At 39.2% G+C, this 23,759-nt stretch overlaps 1 protein-coding gene across 4 annotated transcripts in view; it reads left to right on the top strand.

Annotated features, from left to right (window-relative positions):
- Positions 1-23,759, top strand: part of GTDC1 (glycosyltransferase like domain containing 1) — a 169,869-nt gene that overhangs the window by 74,569 nt on the left and 71,541 nt on the right. For all 4 annotated transcript variants that reach the window (XM_033064263.1, XM_033064262.1, XM_033064261.1 and 1 more), the window contains exons 5-6: positions 8,538-8,705; positions 11,954-12,127. In XM_033064263.1, coding sequence (XP_032920154.1) covers positions 8,538-8,705; positions 11,954-12,127 — 342 coding nt within the window. The remainder of the gene's footprint in view (positions 1-8,537; positions 8,706-11,953; positions 12,128-23,759) is intronic.

The following is a 23,759-nucleotide window of genomic DNA, read 5'->3' as shown; positions in this document are numbered from 1 at the left end:
AAGTGTCACTTTATCTTCTCTGAGTATGAGTGATGAAGGTTTATGCACCAGTGTGTGACTGTTTCTCTTAGGAAGAGATGGCAGAAGACTGACACTGCACCATGTAGTTTTATAGTTGAACTATGTCATGAACATGGAGCACCAATATTTAAATTGTGAATCTGATTGCCATTTTGCTGAGCACATGGAATAGTTTGCTCAGCTTATATTATGGCAGGAAAGTTACCACTATGCTGCAGCAGCAAATATTCTAGAAGTGTGAGGGCATTTGGGAGATATACATTTTTCCCCTTCATTTTTTTAATAATATTTGATAAAAAAACCTTTTTTTTTTAATACATGTATTCAGAAGACTTAGTGAATTCACTTTGTGAATATATATTACAAATCACTAAGTTATTCCTAATGTTCTGTAGTGCTGCCTGCTCCTGACAAACATCTGATACGGATCATATGCCTCTAAAAAGAGAAGTTCCTCGAGCAAAATATCCTCAAGAAAACAGGTTGGAGACACTCACATTCTCTCGCTCGCTCGCACTCACATGTTACATTTTGGCACGTTGTAGGAGCAGGTAGCATATCTACTACCTGCTGTTGAAAGTGTTGAAGATACTGAATTATTTATTCCATCTTCTGCACTATCCAAACTCGTTTTGGGTAGTTTGACACATCTCGGTCTTCCATATGGATACTTCATGGTGACAGAGTTGCCAGCTGCTCAGGTTTTATGACAGTCTGAGTTTTTTCGAGGACTGTATTAGTTTTCTGGGAAGAATCCTGCTTTTCCTGAGGGTCCCCATTCTTAGGCAGTAGTTATGCCTTGGGTTGATGCTCTGGAATGGGACTTTTTTAGGAAAATTAGCAAAGAGATTCCATAAAAATAATTTTTAAAGGACTTGCTGTTCCTAGATTGTGTGAGATTAAATCAGAGCTGTGGGATATTAGAAAAATGTGAAAGCCATTTGCTTAGAAGGCTAAGTTCCTTTTAGTCAGTCTTCAAATTCCTTAAAATTAAAAAAAGAAAAAAAAGTGTTTAGATATCAAGGTGCATAAAGCAACATAAAAAAAAAAATCTGGAATACTCTGGAAGACAGGATTTTCAGGGCACTTGAAATGTAACCCTAAACAGTCAGCAAAGCTTCCCCATGGAGGGGGTTTGGAACTCGATGATATTTAAGGTCCCTTCCAACCCAAATGATTCTGAGATTCCATGACTTTCTGTACAATTATGCAAAGTGAGCTGGTCTTCTGTGGTTTTAACATACAAAATGTGTAAACCTGAAAATTGGGGGAAGATTTGAGTCTTTGGCCAAACTTACTAAAATAATGGAAAATGAGTTCCACTCACTTGTTGTTCTATTCTATTCAAGCATCTCTCGACACAAACCTTTTTTTAAGGGAAGCCCTCAGTGTTGTGGTGGCTCTGTGCTGCACTGGGTTTGATTCCCTTTCTGTGGGATGAATCAGCCTCTCTTGCAGTGGGATCCATACATCCATGATACTGGCTGCTTGCTCTGTGCCGTGTTGGATCTGAGCTGACACCAGGAGATGAGAAGTAACAATGCTCAAAGCTTGCTGTTCAGATTAAGGAGTGGAGTTCTGTGCAACCCTAGGACTTCTCCATGCTGCTACAACCCCTTGGCCATATTGCGTGGTTCATGCCAGGCATTTGACATGTTTGGCTTCTCTCCAGAGTTGGACAGATAAGATACCAAATTAAATTAATTTGCAGCCTTACAACCAATAAATAATGTTGCTTAAATGTTACCTAATTGAGTAGAACATCAGTTTTAAAATGTCATTTCATTATACGTCACTGCATCCTGTATATTTACCTGTGTGAATTTTTTGCCTTCAGTCACTATGTCCTTTGTTTATCTTTCTTCCTGATTTTTCTTTGCTCCATCACAGCACCTATTTGAGCAGAATTAGTCTGTCCATCTTATATAAACCACCCAGCAATAGCTACTTTTCACTAGTAGGTTATTCTGGTTTGTTTATTCTCTGCTCTAATAAAATTCCTTTGCTTCATTTTTTGTTGCTGGTGGAATATGAGTGAGGAGGATGATGTGGATTGAGGGTTTCTCCTTCCCCCCATCACCACAGCTCTGACTGCTTGGTCCTGACCTCTCCCTTCATGGGAACAGAGAGGCCGATGTAGCCCATGGTGAACAATCTGGCCACTAAAGTAAAAATGTGCATCTGTCAGTAATTAATTGAAGCCAAATTTAATTACAAATCAGGGAAAAAAAATAGTACCATACACACTTAATAAAATTCAAGAAGCTTCAGTGTCGTTGCCTAAAGAGCAAAGCAGTCCATACAGAATACACCCCCCTCAAAGTCTGCTCTGTGAGAGTCTCTTTCAAGCTTACTTATTGATATTACACAGAGAAGTAATTTTGATTCACAATTTTCACATAGTTTTTGATATCTTTTTGAGTTAAAGGTTATAAAAAATAGTGAAAAAGTGTTTAAGACTGGTTCTTAATTGTGTAGGATAAAGATCCAGCCTGAAATTTTGAGATTTGATTCCAGTACATACATAAATACTCTGATCAACTGGTTGAAATAAAGAATCAGAGGGGTAAGGAGGAATTGTGAGAAAATCCAAATGATTTTCAAATTTTAAAAAAAAATGCATTTATGTAACTTTTAAAATTTTTGGAATGGTATATTTTAAAATAAAAAAAAATATAAAAAGAAGTCATTGGCAGTATGAGTTGAAACCAAGCTTTTCCTTCCTGCTGTGTTTTAGCATACAAGGCAACTCCCAAATCCTAAATATCGCACTGGTAGCAGCCATGAATATTTATCACTGTACTGTATGTACATATAGCAATTACAGCAAGAGGAAAAAATATTTTTCTTTACAATTAATATTTGTAAACGTTTATGAAAGTACATAGAAATAAATAAGACAAACACATGGCCTAATTAAGATGAAAGGCATGACAACCCTTGTGATTTGTTCTGAAAAATAAAGACCATTAAAATAGTAAGACTTAATTATTTCTGTAAACATTGCAAATTATCTTTATGTAGAAAAAACCCTTAATTTATGAGTTAAAATATCTATAAGCATTTTTTGACATTTGTACATTCCATGTCAAAAATTATTGTTAATTTATTATTTATTATACTGTCTACTGTCACATATTACCACTTATTAGTATTTATTGTTCAGAAATTCAGTGTCGTCTATTGTGTAATGGGAAAAGGAAAAACATTTTCTATGCGGTTGTAATTTGTGTGTTCTTGGACTAGTGATAAAAAATGCAACTTCTGTAAGTTGATCATATAAAAATGTGTGTAATAACAAACAAAAATAACTGGTCTGTTAAGACTACAGGCATTAACAGTGCTACTTGAGACACAGTTTACATTTGAAAGATAATTTAAAACCAAATCCATGGGCTTGGCTAATTGCTGGGTTGAAATCAAGGAAAACTGATGGAGGAACCATAACCATGAGGTTTGATCTGGAGGTGCTGGAAGCCTCCATCACCTTTGGAGCCCTGGTTTCTCCAGGTGGATGTGGCTGTGGTCAAACTTCTTGGCTTTGCCTTGGCTTTTAAGGGGGCAACATAGAGCAGAATGGTTTGGATAAATTATAGTGCAATCCAGAAACAAAGTCCCAGGATGGTTTGGGTTGGAAGGGGCCTTAAACTCATCCCATTCCACCCCTGCTATGGCAGGAACACCTTCCACTGTCCCAGACTGCTCCAAGCCCTGTCCAGCCTGGCCCTGGACACTTCCAGCTTCTCTGGGCACCTGTGCCAGGCCCTCACTGGTTCAATCAGTGCCATCTCTTAAACAGTATAATTTCAGTACCCTCTTTCCCTAAAAGGCTTATATTTGTAGCCATATCCAAATTTTAGTCTGTTTTATTGTAATGCTGGTCCTGGAGGATGAAGAGTGCTCATAGCTCTTTTCTGGACTGCCAGATCTTCAATCATAAACTCATTTTACTGTGAATGTAGTTGTTTTGCAGCAGAGAATTATGGCTCTGGATTTTATTTGCAGAGCAGGAGAATCCCTGCTGCTGCAGGATTGTATCCTCTAGCAATCCCCCTTTTCCAGAGAGAGCTGGGTTACCTGTACTGCCACACAAATAGTGGCCACATTTATCTGTCCTTCGTGCAGAGCTTCTGCCAGACTGAGGAGCATTCCACTACAAATCAGGTGCTGTTTTAAACTCGCTTTGTTCTATAAGCCTGGTGGATTGGAGAGTTCAGCCTCCATATCCATAGATACATAAATATGCCCTGTGTGGTCTCCCAAGGGGAAGGCAAAATGTGTTTTTAGTTAAGTTGCATGGGGATTTAATTGAAAGATTTAGGGCAATGCCATAAAAGAGTAAATCATGGCTGCGTGACACAAAGAAGATTTATAAAACCAAATAAAAATACTTTAGCACCTTCACTATTATAATTTGCTTGATATAAGTGGGAACCTGTATTAGTCATTTTGTCTGCTGGTAATTAAAAAAAAAAAAAAAAAGGGCTTTTATATTTCACTGGTTTTCAGTTCTTTGGAGTGACATAATGGGGAAGACAGTAGCAAAGGGCAGAGAATCCTGTGGACATGTCACATCTCTGAATCTGCAAGTGCACTCAGCTTCCTTCCCAAGAATATTTATTTTAGTTAAGCACATGCTTAACTAATTTCACACAAGCAGCTCCCCAGAAGGACTGTGAACTGATTCACATGGCTTTAGACTGCAGCTTGTGTGGATGGTGGCCCAAATCTGGCCAGTCTCCAAGGCAGCGGGGCTACCACACGTGGGCTGGTCCTGCTCTGTGCAAGAAGGTCACTTGTCACACAGCAAAATGCTTGGGGATATTTTGGAGAGGAGAGCTGGGGCAGAGCTTTAGGAATGTGACCTTCAGCACAGGTTTAGTGAGGATTCACTCACTGTATTTATTGGAGAGCAGTGTATATATTAAATGCTGCAGTGTTGATGGGTCTCGATAAGGACACCATAATAGCGGTTGAATTGTAGGGGGTTTTGTGAGATGGTAAGTTAATGATGTAGCTGTTAATTTGAATTTAGCAGACGTTTTAAATATAGGTTTCTCTTACAGAGACAAAAGTTGCAATTTAAAGCTCTTTGGTGGTCTAAAAACAGCTTAATTCTCTAGTAGCATGGTAATAAGTACTAATCCAGCTTATACAGTGATTGTAGTATGTCATGTTTGTGAAAGATTGCCTAACTCTGCTTTCTCTGGGTTTTATGTTAATTTTTTTAAATTAAACATAAAACCTTATAACATCTTTATGCTGAGATAAACTGTTCAATTTAACTTGTGCTCAAGCAGCAGCTGTCAGGAATTATCATGTTTTGAGCGTTCTTGCCATCACCTTGTGTCTCTACCTCCCGGATACACTCTGTGGGATGATAAAGCTCACCTTGTTAGGATTTATTACTTAAATAATAACCCGAGGTAAAATGAAAGTTGATGTCACACGGAATGACAACTGACATACATTTGTGTCGCATGTTCCATTATAATAAACTTCCCTTTCTTCCCCATGTAATAGGTGTTAAATGGAAATACGCTCCAGCATATCCTCCAGTGCCCTGCGTGAGTCCATTAGCCACGAACGCGGCTGCTCTGTGGGCATGTTCACGGGGACTCGTGCTGTCAGGTGTTATTTAAGCTTGTAAAGCCAGGGAAATTGGTTAGTGCTGGTAGTTAGCAGCTTCTCTGCCAGTAAAGAAGCAGCCATGAGACCCTCTCAGAGTCAGGATAAACTCTGGAAGTGCTGCGAAGTAAAGGAAGTGAATCAAGGAGGGTGTTTCCTAAACAGTAGTTTTATTTTAATTCTTTCCCTTGCTGCAAGAAACATAGGCAATGTCATTTCAGGCTCTACATCTGAATTTGCTAGTTATCACCACAGTTTTCTCTTGACACCAGTTCATTGTGCTGAGCTGGGCAGTGATAAGTGATCTGCTTGTTAGTTGAGTCTTATCACTTTCTATTTACAGTGGAGAAAATTTAGATCTACCTCTTGCAAGCTTTCCAAGTTTTCAGCCTTTTTTGCCATGATAGAAGCCAGGCTCCAGAGTGCTCTAATGATGCTATTGAATTCCTCCAGTTTGCCTAAGCCAAGACTGCAGACACTGGGTTTTTTGCCTGTGGCTACAACCATTTTTTTTTTCCTTTCTAATTATCCCATTGTTGATCTGAGCAAGTTAAGATGTGTCAGAACTACATGGTTTTGTCCAAGCTTATTTCTTGGATCTCTTCTCATTGTGCCCTCCATTGCCCTTTTGTGTCCAGTCAGTGTGTTAACCTTGGCACCTCCACTGTCTTCACTTCCCACCTTTACTCTGTGCTGCTTCCTGTGGTTTCAGTCCCAACGTGCTGTCCTTTTTCCCCTTTCTTCCTTCAAACCCAGCCAGATTCATTGATACTGTCCTGTATTAGTTCAGTTTTCTTCACTAACTCATGGCAGAAAAGAATTTTTTGAAAAATCAGTAAAGGAAAAGATAAACTATAATGCAATGCAGCAATGGAGTCCTAGAATAGTTTGGGATGGAAAGGACCTTAAAGCTCATCTTGTTCCACTCCCCTGCCTTGGGCAGGGACTTTTTCCACTATCCCATGTTTCTCTAAGCCCTGTCCAGCCTGGTCTTGGACAATTCCAGGGATCTAGGGGGCAGCCACAGCTTCTCTGGGCAACCTGTGCCTCACCACCAGGACCTCACCACCTTCACAGGGAAGAGTTTCTTGCTTTGTCTAATGTCAACCCATCCTTTTTTAGAATGAAGCCATTCCCCCTTGTCCTGTCAATAGCCAACATTTTTTCCAAGCAACTATTTCATCTCATTTTTGCAGGTTTTGGGGTATGTTTTCTTCAGTTTGCATTTTTCTTTGTCACTCTAGTGCTGAGCAGGGATTTGACATCGCCCCCAGGAAGCTTTTCCTGCTCTGCTTTGAGCCTGGCACCCAGGTCGTTATGAGGTCCAGAGGTCATTACTCATGATGACAAATAAGTAATGACTTACCTAAAACTATTTTTTCCTCCTAGTATGGCTTGTAATAAACCTGAGCTCATATCTTAATTGGCATTCTGTGTGACAGGCCCTTTAGAACCATCAAATATTTGATGAACAAGGCAATAACAGTCGTTTCTTACTTTCATAAGCCTTTCAGATCAGCATTGACCCAGGTTGATGAAGATGGATACAGGATCTATGCCCTAGGAAGTGTTTGCTGTGTAGATACAGGTTATCTAAGAAGGGTGTAAGTTAGCAGAGATATGATATATGATATGATATGATATAATGTATATGATCTAGGTGGATGTTTGGGGAAGTTCATGAGTTTTGAGGTTGGCAGCCAGAATCAGAAGTTTATCATGTTAGTGATGTTAGTTTGGCAGTAATCTTGAACACAAAATTCATGTAAAAATAGAAAGAATGGGAATAACAGTAGGGGAAAAAAAAAGAAAAAGAGTATTTAAAAAGAATAAAACATTGCGTAAATAAGTTCTGAATCTGAATTACTAAAATGGTGGATAGCAAAAAAAAAAAAAAAATTCAGAAACAGGCTGTGTTGAAAAGTAGTTTATTAAACTTTATTATATGCAATATATACCTGGTGTCATTTTTTTCTTTTTTTTAATCCCCTGTGATAAGAAATACAGGACACAAATGTCTGAGTCTCTGCAGCTCTGTGCAAGTTCAGAATTCACTTTGCTTGGTAGCAGTGCTAGCCAGGGGCCAGGAGATGCTCACAGGCTTTTGGTGAAATGTAGGGAAATCTACCACTGGTTACAGTAGGGTCAGGATTTCATATTACACATTTAAATACATTCATTTTCTGATAGCCTGGGAAGTTACACAAGGCTAAGATAGCAGCTTGTTAGTGTTGCTTTATCTAATTGAAGGATGTGTGCAGTGTTGTGGACTGTGGAATAGCAGGAGTGCAGCGACAGGACTGGGGTGCAAGGGTAGAAACAACATTTCATTATAGAGGATACCTAATAAAAATGTGAAAATAAAACAGAAAAAGACTGGGGGGAAAAAGGAAAAAAAAAAGAAAAGCAGACCATACTAGATAAGTGCACTGCATAAATCAAAAGGGTTTATGTCATAACATGAACATGTGCCATTCCTGCTCATATATTGAATTTCAGTAGTTGGTTGCATAAAGAAGTAAAGTGTAATGAAACTGGCAAGCAAAGTATTCCCTAGTCAGCCTTATCTTTGTTCCATTTGTCCTTCAGATACAGCTTTTCTTGCCTTTTTCAATAAAATTCATCCAGCTTTTTTTTCAATTTTGCATCTCTCTGTAACCGAGCTGGGAAGACCAATGAGATTCTGTGCTTTTCTAGTTGGGTTCTTAGCAGCTGCTTTTTAAGAGATCAAAACTTCGAATGCTGCTACATGGTATTAAGGCTTAGCTATTGATGTGTCCCTATAGGGGTTATGTTTTTCTTGGGGGGGAGGGAGTGGGGAGCAGGGGAAGGGGTGACCCCTGCGAGCACGCTCGCCGGCAGTAAACACTGCTCTCCTTGTTTTCCAGGATCCTCTTTGCAAGCTCGGTGCTTAACCTGGCTGAACTCGCCGCCCTCCGCCCTGACCTTGGCAAATTGAAAAAGGTCCTCTACTTCCATGAGAACCAATTGGCATATCCTGTCCAGAAATGCCAGGAAAGGGATTTTCAGTATGGATACAACCAGATTCTTTCATGGTAGGTGTGGCTCACACTGCTCCTCGTTATTTAAGGTGTCCTTCTTTCTACAGCACTGCAACCCTGAGGGGTCCTCCATATACTTTTTTGCATTCATTATTTTTCTATTTTTATTTTGTATTGATTTTTAAAAAAAATTTAATTATTTTGTATTAATGTTTTACAAGACCATGTGGTGACAGGAAATGGGGGATTGACTTCAAACTGAAAGAGAGTAGGTTTAGGTTGGATATTAGGAAGAAACTCATCTCTGTTAGGGCAGTGAGGTGCCCAGAGAAGCTGTGGCTACCCCTGGAATTGTCCAAGGCCAGGTTGGGCATTGAGGCTTAGAGCAGCCTGGGATAATGGAAGCTGTCCCATGGCAGGAATGGAATGGGATTAGCTTTCAGGTCCCTTCCAACCCAGGCTGTTCTGTGATTCTGTGAACAATGACCCTGTAGCAAACTGAGGTACCAGCAGAGTTCTGAGGAGAGCTTGATAAAACCAGTGTGGCTGAACCACTTTGCTCTAAAAAATCATCTCCATTTGTTGTATAAAGTCCACCAATGCTGCCATGGTGTACCCATTTTAGGTGGGATTTCTGACCTGTGCCTTGGCTAAAAGTGATGCTTTGTTTCATGGATGCTTCACAAAGCTGCAGCTACTCAGCTCGTGCTTGGCCGTAGCTTTTACTGCATACAGCTGAAATTATGGAGAGGGTTTTAGGGAAATAAACAGAAATTAAAATGTACTGCAGCACTTTTCCTGTGAAGAGAGGGCAGTAAACATACCAGATAAATCCTTATATTTCTTTCATCTAGTATTCAGAAATTGTGCAGTGCTAAAATACCCAGACGTTTTAAAGGCTGCGGTCCTTTATTGTTGCTAAAAACAAATGTATTTCTCGAATCTGAGTTAATGAAAGAAGTTAATAACAGCACCACTGAAAAGCTTTGTGGTTAGGCACTGCACGGACCTAAGTGAAACAGCAAAACTCACTTGTTTTAAACTGAAATAAATTCATTTCCATGATCTTGCTCACCTCTCTCTTGGTGAAAGAATTATTAAGAATAGGGCTTTAGCCTTTTAAGGTGCAAGTTAAGCTTTTTGCATCTTTATAATCTAAGGCAGTTATGTTGAAATTTCTCAATTAATGATCTGTGTATGCTCTGGCCATTCTGCAGCTGCCTCTGCCACAGTGTTTGCAACATGTTTCACTTACTGAGCTGTAAAGATGGGAAAGTGAAGCGAAAGATAAAACAGTAGCAGCCATTTTCAGATATTCTAACAAAAAGAAGTGTTTTCTGGCACTGGGAAAGGAATATTTTTTGCATATACATTTTGCTTTATTGTGGCAGTTATTTTTCATACATCTGTTGTAAACTGACAAACATTTATCCTCAAAATACACATTTTAAGTATCTTCTCTTATTAGATAAATAAAGATGATTTTTACAGATCATAGAATTGTGGAGTGGTTTGGGTTGGAAGAGACTCTCAAGCCCATCTCGTTCCATGGGCAGGGACACCTTTCATTAGACCAGGTTTCTCCAAGCCCAACCTGGCTTTGGACATTTCCAGGGATGGGGCAATAGATGCTCCATTCTGTCCCCTTCAGCCTCCAGTATCTTCATGTAGTTGCATAATAATAATCTCCCATTTCTGATCTGCAGAAATTTAACAGAAAATAGGAGCCATGTCCTCTATATTACTCTTCACACTCTAGTGGTCATCTGCAAAGAAATGCCGTCTTCCCATCTTCCAGTTATGTTAGAAATGGGGAAAATGTACCTTTCCACTTTTACACAGAGTTTTTGGAGATGATTACAATTAGAGCACCTTTAGATTGGTGCTTTGGAGCATTAAAAAATCTTAATTTGGGTGTTTCTTAGGAGTTCATCTTTCTATTTGCCCTGGTTTGCAGAGCCTGCAGGAAGGGGTTAGGGCAGATAAGAGTTCATGCACGAGAGAAGGTGAGATGATGTTGTTGGAGCCTTTGCTGTGTGTCAGAGAGCAGCAAAAAACATGTCAGGTTCCTGCCTTGTGTCATCTGTGAATCAGTGCAGAAAAGATGATTTCTGTACAAAACTGAGGCTTCCAACGGGTTAAAAACCATATGTGGGGAAGAGGGTGAGATGCCAGAAAGCATTTCAACTCCTGCAGCCAGCTTGAAAAGGATTATTTCTCTCTAATGTTGGGGTTTCTTTGCTTTTCCTGCTGACTCCTGCTGCTTTGGTGAGCAGTGTCAGTTCTCTTTCTTGACCAGACAACAGAAAGATGCAGAGAGGATGAATGACAGCCTCTCACCTCAAATATACTTTTCACCAGCCCTGTGACTTATGAACACATGTCCTCAATGTATCTTCTGACCTGTAGGTCTGTATTACAATATATAACATATTGAGAAAACCAACTGGCCATAAAGCATTTCTTACCTCAGTTAGTGCTGTGTGTGTTGGCGTAGCTCAGGTTGTGGCAGCACTGCCTGGATAAACTTCCAGCTATTTCAGGTTTTTTATAGCTGCTTATTTTCTCCAGACTGACTCTAAGTGGAGAAATAATACCTGCATTATCATTGAGCTCCATCTTAAAATTATTGGTCTGGTTGATTTTAAAACACAGCAGTAGAAATAAAACATTAAATTTATATGCCAAGTTTTTTCAAACTTTTATGGGGGGAGAGATATTATATACTATATATTTTGCTCTTACATATAATGGATACACTCTTAATCGGGGTTACATCTGCATAGGTTAAAATAACATTCAATTTCTTTAGTGTCCTGCTGCCAAACACACATGGTCAGTTGAAGGTAGGTTAACCTAAGGTAAGTTGTCCTTCAATAAAAAATATTTCTTAGGAATTTCCATTTTCTTCCAACTTGAATTCTACAAAAGTCAGATTACAGAGGGCCTTATCTGTTTATAATGCTTCTGAGAGATGATGATAGTAACACTATACTTACCATTTTATGAATAAAACTTCACAGCTAGAGTAGGATGTGCTCCTTTAGATTAATAATAGTAATTTATTATTCATTAAAAGAGGTTAAACATGTTTTCAAAGGATGGATAGAAAGAAAATAAGACATTTTTGGTTAAGGTACTTATGCTACTCCTAATTCACATGAAAAGGCTGATTTTATTTAGCATCCACTTGCACCTTTTGCTTGTTTATGAAGATATGTGTCCTGTTTCTTTTGCCTGTAGAATAATGTTGTTCCTTTTGTGGCAGCAATATGTTCATTAATCTTCACCGCTTTTTACAGTTTGGTTGCTGATGTTGTGGTGTTCAACTCTGCTTTTAATATGGAATCCTTTCTTAAATCCATTGGAAAATTTATGAAGCTGATTCCTGACCACAGACCTAAGGATTTGGAAAAAATAATCAGACCGAAGTGCCAAGTTCTTTATTTTCCAGTCAGGTTTCCTGATGTGAGCAGGTCAGTACATTTTCCACGTCATAAATTGCCTCCAGCCTGTCAAAACTCTGTATTTATGGTGACGCTCTAACTAATCAGCTAAAGCATCGTTAATGAATGAGTTTGATAATATGCAAAATCCCCTAATTGATAAATGTATTTCAATAATCAGAGGCTATTGAGGCAGCCGAGCCTGTCCTCAGTGCTTGTCGTGCAAACTTGCATCGTTCAGGATGAGTGATTTCCCGCTTGTTTTAGTGATTTCCCACTTGTTTCAGCCTTCCAGGAGTTGCCTGCTCCTCGGCTCTGTGCATGTTTGTGAGGGGAGGTCAAGGAGGAGAAATGCTGGAGAGAAGTGAAAGTGATAAGCCTGCAGCCAAGGGGCTATTTTATCCCCTCCTCCCTCTCCTACTTCTTTTTATGGCTTTCCAGGTAGGCAGGAGCATTCCTGAGGCAGGGAGCAGACTTGCAGATGTTGGCATTTGCTGCAGCAGGAGTTGCTCTTTGCTCCTCCTCGGTTACTCTGAAGGACGTTTTTTATTGCCCTCTTTTCAGAGCCCGTCTTGAAATTAGCAGTGGGTTATGTGGCTCAAAGGGAACATTCACAGGATCCTTTTCACTTTTGATTAAACCTGGCACAATTGTTTTTCCTGTTATAAGGGACTCTCCTCCCACCGAACAGGAACTTTGCTTCAGTGGGACCAGCACTAAATAGAGTGTGATTCTGCAATTTGATTATACTCTTAAACTCAACACCATGCTGGGTACATTTTTTTTGCTGAAATAAGGATGGGAAGCGCTGCAGTGACTTTGCAAGAGCCCGCCTTTTGATCTGATAATAAGTTCTGGCCACACTTGGGATCTTTGTCCCTGACCAGCCTGTACTTAGAGTTATTTCAAAGGCTAAATATACATGTGTGGTAGTTTGAGGTAGAGAAATTTTTAGTGCAGGAGCTGAGGTCGTGTACTCACTGATGTACTCAAACTGCAAGGTTTGAGTTTCAGTGTCTTGGAAAACTTTGTACTCTAAAATACTGATGCAAATAATTTAGAAATCAGTGTCTAAAGTTAAATCTTTAAACCTCTATTTTTTGACAAGTGGATTAAAATCCTCCAGTGTTTCTTAGGGACTTGGCTGCCTGGATGGCAGCACAGTTCAGTACCTGTATATCTTTGAGGATCTACTATTCCCTCTTAGAGTCCAGAGCTTTTGAGTGCAGGGAATGCTGTGGGTGCTCAGCATATTTGACGTGGAGCCAGTTCCAGAGGCTCTCGGGGTTTTGGCATACCTTAGGAATCATGTGGCCCAGACCTAGTTTTGGAGATGAAGTTATGATAACCCTGTCTCGTATATTACATCAGCTCTTTTGGACTTGTCAGCCCTGGCAGATGGGGTCAGACAAGATCTGACGAATTAGGCTGAAGTCATCATACACACGGCGCTCGTTTGTCCAAAGCAGGAGGTGATTAGCTGGGTAAAATCATTAGCCTGCTACCCAAACTGGTACAGTAAGAAGAGCTCACATCTCACTGTGTGCTCTTTTAGAGTCCTGCTCTCGTATTCAATCCCATCCCACAAGGCAGGGCACCTTTACCAATTTGATTGTGGTCGCTGCACTTGAAATTATATCAAAAACCTCTTTTCAACAGTGATGGAAAAAATTAAGATGTTCATAAACAACTGTGTGACAGTAAAACTTCACAGCAGAGTGATTAGAAACAAAGATTAATGTCAGCTCTATTATATCTAATATCTGTTTTGTTCAACAGTTAATTCTAGATGTAAGATCTGAGGTGTTTAGATAAAGTTCAATATCAAGACAGGGAAAAAAAATCTGAAAAAAGGGCTGCTTCTGCCTGACTCTGTTCTTTGGGTTTTGACCTTCAGCTGCAGCCAATATTTGCTATTTCTTTACATGTTTTACATAAAGTTGAATGCACCTGTGGCAATTCAAAGCTGGTTTTTTAATTTAGATTGTATTAGTATAGTGACTGAATGGAGATTGAGGAGAGAAAGGTTAAGAAAAATTGTGGCCAAGCTAAAATTTATAAGGCAAGCTCTTAGCCCAGAGTGTTTTTCAAGTTATTTTCAAATGGTAATTTGCTTTATCCAAACCAAACTCATACAGTGTAAGTAAGTGATTATTTGCATGACTGACAATCATTTCAGTGCCTGCAGTCTTTTTAAAATGCATAATTTTGCTGAGATGTTGGGAAAATATTTAAAAATTCTGAAGGCAAAATAACCAGGGTGGTTTTTTTTTTTTTTTTCTTTCTCTTTATTTTTTGTTTTGACCTCTTTTATTTTGCGTGTGAATGTCTCAGGGTGTGTTTGTGTCTGAAACATAATCTACATTTGGACTGGGGAATGAGAGGTGATCTGAGAAATCATCCTCACACGGGTGATGGGGAGATTTTTAAGATTATTTTTGATTAATATTGCAGTTGTAGGGCAAAATAAAATATATCTTAGCCTTGATCAAAACCAGTGCAATGAAGGATCATGTCACAGGAGTTAATCCTATCAAATATCTACCTTTTAATGTAATTACTGTAGGTGATGGACATAAACAGCACAAGCAGCATAGTAAATGATCACTTAAGAGAGGAGGTATAATGATGAAGGATATCCTAGGAAACACTTGTGGATACTCTGAGGGGCACCACTATAATTTGTAATGTGTATTTTAATATTTCAAATGGCCTCTAATTGCTGCTTTTCTACTTCTGAGGGAAAGTTGTTGATGCTTTTTATAAATAATTTTTTTAATAATAAATATTTGTCATTAGGACACATGTTGGTGTTCCCAGAGTAAACCCAGCAGACTGAGGTCCTTATCTGGCAATGAGAAGAGATGAAAGGATTTGGGGATTTGACAGAATAAGATATTTACTGACCTAATCCTCCTGTTTTCTGGTTCTGACAATGACTGGTTTCCATATTATATGCTGTGGTGCGAAGGTTGCTCCCTGTATACCCACCCCATGTGATTTCTGACTTGAATTCTGCTCTTTGTACATTCTGGTGAAGTATATGGTGTGGGAATAAATATCAGAGTATTTCTAAGCTTCAAGACAAAAATCCCCTCTGATGTGAGAGCAGTGGCTGATATTCCATGTGTGTTGTATATCAGACTGGGGCTTTATAGCACTGAGTTAAATACAAATTCACACTTTTCTGGCCATTGACTTAATTTTAGTATATTTTCTATTGTAACATAAATAAAATCCACTTTTTTTTAATGATCAGTAGAGTCTATTTGGATATAATCTTTTTCCCCTTTTGCACTGTAAAATGACAGTCAAGGGAGAAATTCACTTTTGACTGATTTGGTCTTTGGTACTTCTCTACATGCCAGCAGAGCCCTCTGGAAAACTTCTGCAAGATCTTTGTTGGTGTTTGGATATCCACTGGACCATCATCCTGGTCCAGTGGAAGGTGTCTCTGCCTGGGGCAGAACTAGATGATCTTTAAGCTCCTTTCCAGCCCAAACCATTCCATGATTCTGTGATTTTATATGGATTCTCCAATCCCATCTGTGCCTGCATTGTCAGTGGCAGTTTGCAAAGCAGGGCCAGATTAGGTACTCCTTGGAAATAACGCCAATGAAAATTTTAAATTAAATTTTGGTTATTATTACTATTCCTCTGATTGTAGCGTATCTTAATTTTTATCACACTGTGGTAAGAAAGGAAGATATTTCTATAAGCAAGAATGAAGCAACATTCCTAAAAGCTTGAAATTCACACTGGGCTGAGGTGGAATAATAGAAAAGAAACATGAGAGTATGAGGATTACAGCAGAAAATAAAAACAGGCTTTTTTTAAATTAGAATTTGTTAGTGAGTGTCTTGTACTATCTGCATTACACATTTTGAAGTAGAATTCAAAATTTTAAACTTGTTTCTTCATTTGCTTTTATAACTTAGTACACTTAATAGGACATTCTCAACCATTTGATCTTATATTATTTTAGTTATAGTGTGAGAGAGGCAGAATTTACCAATTTAGAGAGTATTTTAGCTAGTCAAGGGAGTAACTGAGTAAATCAGAAGTTTTTAAAAGAGAGAATCTCTTGTGCTGAAACACGTGTGGAGGAGCCTGTTTTGGGGAAGTAAAAAAAAAAAAATTAAATAAATTAATTGCATTACAGGTTTTCAGGGCTGAACTTAACTGGAAAAATGCAGATGTCAATGAGCAAGGAGAGACTTGAATTCACAGGAGCCCAGAGCTATGGATGGGCACTGGGGATGTGTCTGCATTGCAGGGAAAGATGCTCAGCAGTGGTACCCATGTGAGCTGCAGTGAACTGTCTTGCATGTGGGAAGAAGAGCAGTTTTTGGCTAATTAGCCTTCCAGTGAAATAGCGTATATTAGCTTAGGTGGAGTGCTAATGACAGTGACTCTGGTACTGGGGGTACCCTCTGCCTTTGGTGGTGGCTCGGGCATCTCCGTGGTGCACTGTGCCCTCTCCAGTGGCAAAGCCTCGCTGCCACCACGGTTTATGGGTCATTAGCATAATTAGAAAGTGCCAGTAGACTGCTCCTACCTTGGGGCTTGCTGCTGAAGAGCTGGGTGATGGAAATTGCTCCCCAGAATGTCTTTCCTCCTCACCTGCCGCAAGCAGGATCGGAGGCTCGGCATTGGCACGCTGAGAGTTACACAATGAGCACAAGAGATGCTCTCAGGATCTGGGACACAGCCCCTGCTGGGAGGAAAGTGCAATGTGGGCTCAAAAGGGGCATAAAATGGAGTCTTTCCATTGTGGAGCTGTTGGCAGGGGGGTGGCTCCTCCTGCCCCTCTGGGATTAGTGCTGACTCAGCTGCACATGCAGGGAGGGCTTGGGTGGTTCAGTGGAGGACACCTTCATTGCCAGTGGTGTTTTCTCACATGATACTTCCTCCACACACTCATGCTGTGCTGTCTTGGGTGATGTAGGAGTTTCCATTCTCCCTCTGGATCAGGGAAGAGCTGTTACCCCAGCCTTGTCTTCCAGGCAGAACATGCAAGTTTTATCCCCAAAATATTTATCCCCAGACCACTCAAGCATCATCAGAGCATGAGCACTCTCCTAGAGAAGGGCCTGACTTAAGAGTCTGCTGGGATGTATTCATTCTACAAAACTTGCTAAAAAGTAATTTCTTTTTTATTTATTCAGGGACAAGAATAGTTTTACTGACTCTCTTTTATCTGTCGTATAGGTATTCTTCTAAATGCTATCATAATAACCATTTAGGCTCACCATAGCTCACAAGGATACTTAAGCAGAATTCTCTGTGCAACCCACTTTTTTATTATGTTGGGTACTGCTCATGTTGCATACAACACATTCCCATAAAACTTGCTTTTTGTATTTACAGAGAAATTTCTCTGGAGAGTTAAGGTCTTGTAAAACATTCTTGTTCTACAGCATGAACGAATTATCATACTCTGGGGAATTAAAAGTGAAGTGTACTGAAGAAAAGAATTTTTTCATTAAAATGCAGTTTATATTGATAAAACAGATTACTAGCATTTGATGAAATGTGAAACTTGGATCTACCCATATCGCTAAATCACCAGTAGGTTTATTTTGGCAAGAAGAAGAGTATGTAATGTATATCAGGACCAATCGTTATACAGTACCTGTTAGTTTTGTATTAGATTAAATTGTCTTTCACTAAAGTGCTTGCAAAAAAACCCTACTATATCTGTATCTTGAAGTAGCAGAATGTGGTAACCAAGAATATTAGAAAATAAAAGCTGTCGTGTTATCAGTTTTGGCACAGTCATTTATCAATCAGTATTTTAAACATTGACAAGTGGTAATTTAATAGGGAATGACCCTGTTGGCAGGAAGTTCTAATGACAGATGATGCAAACTCATTTATCACTATGGGGCTGTGCTGGCTTCTTACCTTTCTCAGTATCACAGCTCATATTTTCCAAGTCTGGGATGTGAGAAGCCACAAAGGGCAAAACCTGTGGCACTGAGCCTATAACCACTCCCATCTAATCTGATTAACCCCTTAGCTGCAAGTTTCTCTGCAGCAGAGCTGGTAAGAACTACAAGTTCTCATACTGATTTAAATACCATTTGCTTTTTAAGGAGGATTTTCCATAATACTTTCCCATAGGCAGTTTTTCAGAAATATTCAAGTTGTGTCACTTTGAATACACAGTTGAGACGTGCTGGTGCTTGGCTTTCAAAAAACAAACCACATACTAATAATTAATAGCACATTTCATTAGCAGGCATTAAAAATATTGCATGCAGTGCCCTATACAATGGGCAGCTATTATTATTATTATCATTACTACTCGAGGAGGAAATTGATGCATTCAGAGGTTTAATTGATTCGTGCATATTCATGTGGGAAGTCAGTGGTAGAGTCACGACTGGACTGGATTATTATGCACTTCCATGCATAATAATTTCTCTGCAACTTGGGAAGAGAATAGCCTACCTTGCTTTAATAAATGTGGGCATTTGGAGTTGAAGGATGTCATGGGAGAGAGGATGAAAATGACACCTTCATCAGCAACTGGTATGGATGGTGCTCCTCAGTCTTCTGGGATTTCATCTGGAATACAGTCATGCAAGTGTACTTACTCTGAATTAAAAAAATAATGTATTTTCACTTTAGTTTTCGTACTAGTAAAAGTTTTGATCAATTTGATATGAATTTATGTTACCTTTTTTAAAGCATCATAAATGCAAATCCTTGATGGGGCTTTCCTCACCTTCCTACTTCAATTCTCAAACTGTTTCTTTTCTTCTCCTTTCGCAACAGAGTCTCTCTCTGTCAACAGAGTCTTTCTCCTGAGTACTGGGGTTGGGATATATCATTCCTGTTCAGGATGGTTGAGACATGAAATACTTTCAGAGTTGGCATTGAACTGTTGTCATAAGAATCAGTGAAATTTAAATTGAATTGGTTAAAATTGTTACAGCAGACTTAAAATAAAACTGTGGGTTTTTTGTTTTAGTTTTTGTGGGTTTTTTTAATTCAAGGTGGAAAAAGGCTGTTGTTTAATGGTAGGAACCTGCAAAGTACTAAATGCCCTCATTTTACCTGAAGTCAGGGGGAACTGAGGACTTTTGGTGGGAATACAACATTAACAGGGGTAGAAAAAGGTGGCACAAAACCAACTCTGTGTATTGAGTGGTCTGACTGTGTCCAGGTCCCTTTCAATCCATAGGAACTTAAATCATCTGCATGTGTGAAAGATGGTTTTTATACACAAGGCTGTCCCTGCTGGATTTTGCATTTCAAAATACTGCCCTTCAACGTTTGAACAATTTCATATTTTTTATTATGAAATTCATGAATATTGCATGGAAGTGAAGGTGGAATTTTTTTTTTCCCTTTAAAGGGATTTCATGCTTACAGGATTGTACCAGAGAGGGAGGCAGTCATGTTGGGCATCTTATTTCTTATTTCTTAGTTGCTACATGAGGCAATGACAGAACCTTATTGTTTAAATATTCTGGGTACTTACAATGCAGTATAAAAGGAAACAGGTTAATGTGCTAAAATTTGCAGAAAATATAAACAATAGGAAGGGAAATCTGAGTTTTTAGAGATTCTTCACTAAGAATACAAAATATCAGAAATCAGTTTTGAAAGGATGAAAGAACCTCTGTTCCCAGTTGTAGGGGAATGGCAGTACCTTTAGAAAAAGCCACATTTCATCTTGAATGCAGTATTAGTTTGGGGAGAAAAAAGCTAAACCAACCAAAACCCAAACAAGCAGCACTTTTTTAAAAGAGTGGTGGAATAGATTGCCTTGCAAATTGTTATTAAATGTGAAACTTTATGTGTGTTGGATCTGCTTCAAGCACTGTTGTGTGCAAGATTGCAGACAACCCATTCTGGTTGCAGTCAGAGCTACTGTCAGATGGAAGTGTCAGTGGGGAAGATATGAAGATGTTCTATAGGAATTTTAGAGAATACAAAATAAGAGAAGGAAATTGCATGCTGGAATACATAAAATCACATATTGAAGAGGAAACTTGAAGCATAACTCTCCAGTCCTATGGAGATGACCTTTGTGTAGCATGTAAGAGCAACTTAATGCAGATGTTTTATTTATACATAACCAAATGGGATGAAGTTAAATGATTTTTAATTTTGCCAAATCACAGATAATTTCTTTGTTGTGCAAGGACTATTTTAATCTAGTTTGGGGTTTTTTGTGTGTGTATTTTATTGTTTTATTTTCCTTTTTTTTTTTTTTTTTCTTTTGCATTTGCAAATACTTAATATTTTATATTTTGGACATTCCCCCTGCTCAGTTGTGACTCCCTGATGAAATAATCCTCCTCTTCTTCCCTTTAAATAATTCAGATAGCATACATTTAAAAATATGAGAATCCCAACATAAATGTGCCAGAAGTGCTTTTAAGGTAGGAGGTTGTTCTGCTTTACTATGGAAAAGATGCATCTCTAAATGGTAATGAGGCTTCAGCAGTTCTGGGCTTACAAACACCAAGTCATAGGGATGCTTTGTGGAAGAGCTGTGGGAGATCCAAGTCCAGGACTGTTATCCCAGCCTCTTATCTTAGAATGGTTTGGGTTGGAAGGAGCCTTAAAGATCACCTTGTTCTATCCTTGCTATGGCCACACCTTCCACTGTCCCAGGTTACTCAGAGCCCCATCCAGCCTGGCCTTGGGCACTTCCAGGGATCCAGGGGCAGCCACAGCTGCTCTGGGCACCCTCAGAGCCAGGAATTCCTTCCCAATATCTCATCTAGCCTGTAATAATCCCATCTTTCTTGGAATCCCTTTAAGCACCTGAAGTGGCTCTAAGTTCTCCCTGGAGCCATCCCTTCTCAAGGCTGAACACTCCCAGGTTTTCTGTCTGTCCATACCATAGCAGAGGGGCTCCGGCCCTTGAAGCATCTTTGTTGCATTTTTCAGACTTGTGCCAACAGCTCCAGGTTTTCCTCAAGTATGTAGGAAAAAAGATCTTGGGATTAGATTACCTTTTTTATTAGTGGGATATTTTTTGTTGAGAAATACTTATCTGCTGCAGAATAGTTTTGGATATTATAAAACAAGATACGATTATGTTGTCTGTTTTTCAAACAATGTCACAGGCAGTGACAATAGCCAAGAAGAAGGAATTATCTATTAAATTGAATAATCCAGTCTGTGGTAAATTTTAGAGTGGGTTCCTAATAAAATGGTGCCATTTTCCTTTAAGATGACTCCTAAGTAGTGCTCAGGTCAGGCTTGCAGAAAGATGGATTTTGTCCATCTGTGACCTGCTGTAGGTGTTTCTTGCCCCCACACAACCCTGGGACTCATCATCAGACAACATCCTCTCTATATTCATTAGTGCCCAACCAACCATGGGAGTAAATGATTCCATAGAATCATAAGGGCTGGAAGAGACTTTGGACCATGCTAGTGGTGTGTGATGTCTCACCACCAGGACCTCATCTTTTCCCTTGTGCTTCCTTATCAGTTCTTTTTGTCTGGAAGCCACAGAAAGTCTCTTCTGCTGGTTCTGCAGAGGCTGAAGAGCCACAGATTTAATTTCTCCAGGATGGATTTGGCTTTAGGTGTGTTCCCCTCTCCATGTCAGAATAGTCATCATGAATGCTCTGCAACAGGATTACATCTGCAGTTCTATGACTTAGCCACTGAAAAAATCCCCAAGCTATTCACAGCCATGTTCTCCTTTGAACTCTTAAACATTTTCCATCTGCAACTGATGGTTCTCACAGGTGCTAAATAGAGAAACAGGCAGATCTTCCTTCCCTTGGTCACTTTGATGTGCTCAAAGGTAAACCAGTCTGTGTGGCTGTGCAGGTATTGCCACAAATGTGCTGACATTTAGTGTAGCTAAATAGCTGCACCATACCAAATATATATATATATATATATATATATATATATGTATGTATATATATGTATGTATATATTTGAATCTCATACACCATAGAAAAGATATTTTAAATATACAGACTGATGTGTCTGTGTGAAGCACTGAAAAAAAAAAAATGTATGTTGTTCTGGTCATCCGTGCTGAAGAAAGATTAATTTAAACTGTGAAACAGGTGTAGAGAATTGCTGCTAGGATGATTAGGAGAATCTGTATTATGAGAGCAGATTAAAAGAGTATGGTTCACTTGTCCTAGCAAAATAAAGGTTGAGAAGGGGATATATGTTAATCTTTATAAATACAGTCAGAGGATAAATGCCATGAAAGAGGAGGAATTATTTAAGTTTCAGGATAATCCTTACAGCATCCACTAGGTATAAATTGGTCATTATTAAATGACTGCGACTGGAAGTGGAAAAATGGGTGTGGAGGGTGGTTGCTTGGTTTGATTTTTATTTTCCACAGACACATTTAGTTGTGAAATGACTGTTGAAACACTATTGAAATGCAAGTTTGATAAATTCATAGAAGGGTTGGTTAAACAATATAGGAGTAGTGCCAGGCAGCTGCAGTTGTTTTCTGTGATGATATCCCCAAAATGAAGGTGAAAAAGATGGATGACGAGTTGATCACTTGGTGACTTCGGTCTTGAGACCTGAACTGGTCCGTGAAGGAGATCCTGAGTTTCCAGCATCTGTACAAGACACAACAGCACAGCCTGTTCTGTGTTCTGCACAGTGTTTATCTTGTAGATCATTAATCATGTGTTTCATAAATGAGCAGTGTCCTGCAAGGTATGTCCAGCTCGTCTGTCCAGTCTCTGACTGCATTTGGGATGGGCTGAATTTTTATTAGTTGGATTCATAATGACCATTGTGGGAAGGGAAAAAAAAGTGAGGGGAATGTTTTTGTCTGACTGAACTGGGTTCATCTGGATGTTTTAGTGCTTTTGAAGAAAAACCACATCATGGTCAGTGCTTCTTGTCCCTCCTCTTCTTTGCCTTTGCAACAAGGGAGTTTTTGAGGCATCACTCCTAGAATCATAAAATCCTGGAATGGTTTGGGTTGAAAGAGGCTCTAAAGACCATCTGGTTCCAACCCTCCTGCCATGGGCAGGGAAATATTCCACTAGACCAGGTTGCTCCAAGCCCCATCCAGCCTGGTCTGGAGCTCTTAATGGGATGGGATGTCAACAAGTTCATGGATATTGTTTTTTTTTTTTGGAAACCTGGGCATCCCTCAGAAGACAAGTAGAAACTGTGCCAAAGGATTGACAAGCACAGGGACTTGGGAAAGCATTAGGTGAGATGTGCCTCAATAAAAACCAAAATGTTTGAGTCCTGTGGCTCTCTAAGAATCCTTTTCCGTTTTGCCTCAGTTTACTTTTTTGCTCACTGAAGCATTTGGATAAAATTATTCCATTGAGCTCATTGGAGTCAGAATAAGTTTAAATAAACTTTCTTATTTTGATGAGTCTGTAGGGCCCTTCCACTTTCATCCTTGTGTAGAGCAGTTTTAATGCTAAAACTGCCTCAGTCTGTGCTAGAAGCAAACAGAGGACAGAAAGAAGAGCATTTTATGCAGTAATTCCTTTCAGTGACTGAAATTTTATCTGTCCTTCCTCAAACTTCATCGCACGTCTCTTGGATTCAGAGTTCACTTGTGTTATCTGCCATCTGAGTTTGAATTACCCATCTTGAATGATGTGACTATATATGGAAAAGGGAGGATTTCACCCTTTTTGTGTGCCTAAACTGTTGTCTTTTTTGTTGCCAGTAA

The sequence above is a fragment of the Catharus ustulatus genome, chromosome 7 (assembly GCF_009819885.2).
Source record: "Catharus ustulatus isolate bCatUst1 chromosome 7, bCatUst1.pri.v2, whole genome shotgun sequence".
Taxonomy (NCBI): domain Eukaryota; kingdom Metazoa; phylum Chordata; class Aves; order Passeriformes; family Turdidae; genus Catharus; species Catharus ustulatus.
The sequence above is the reverse complement of the archived record's forward strand: the minus strand, read 5'-3'. Positions and strand labels throughout refer to the sequence as shown.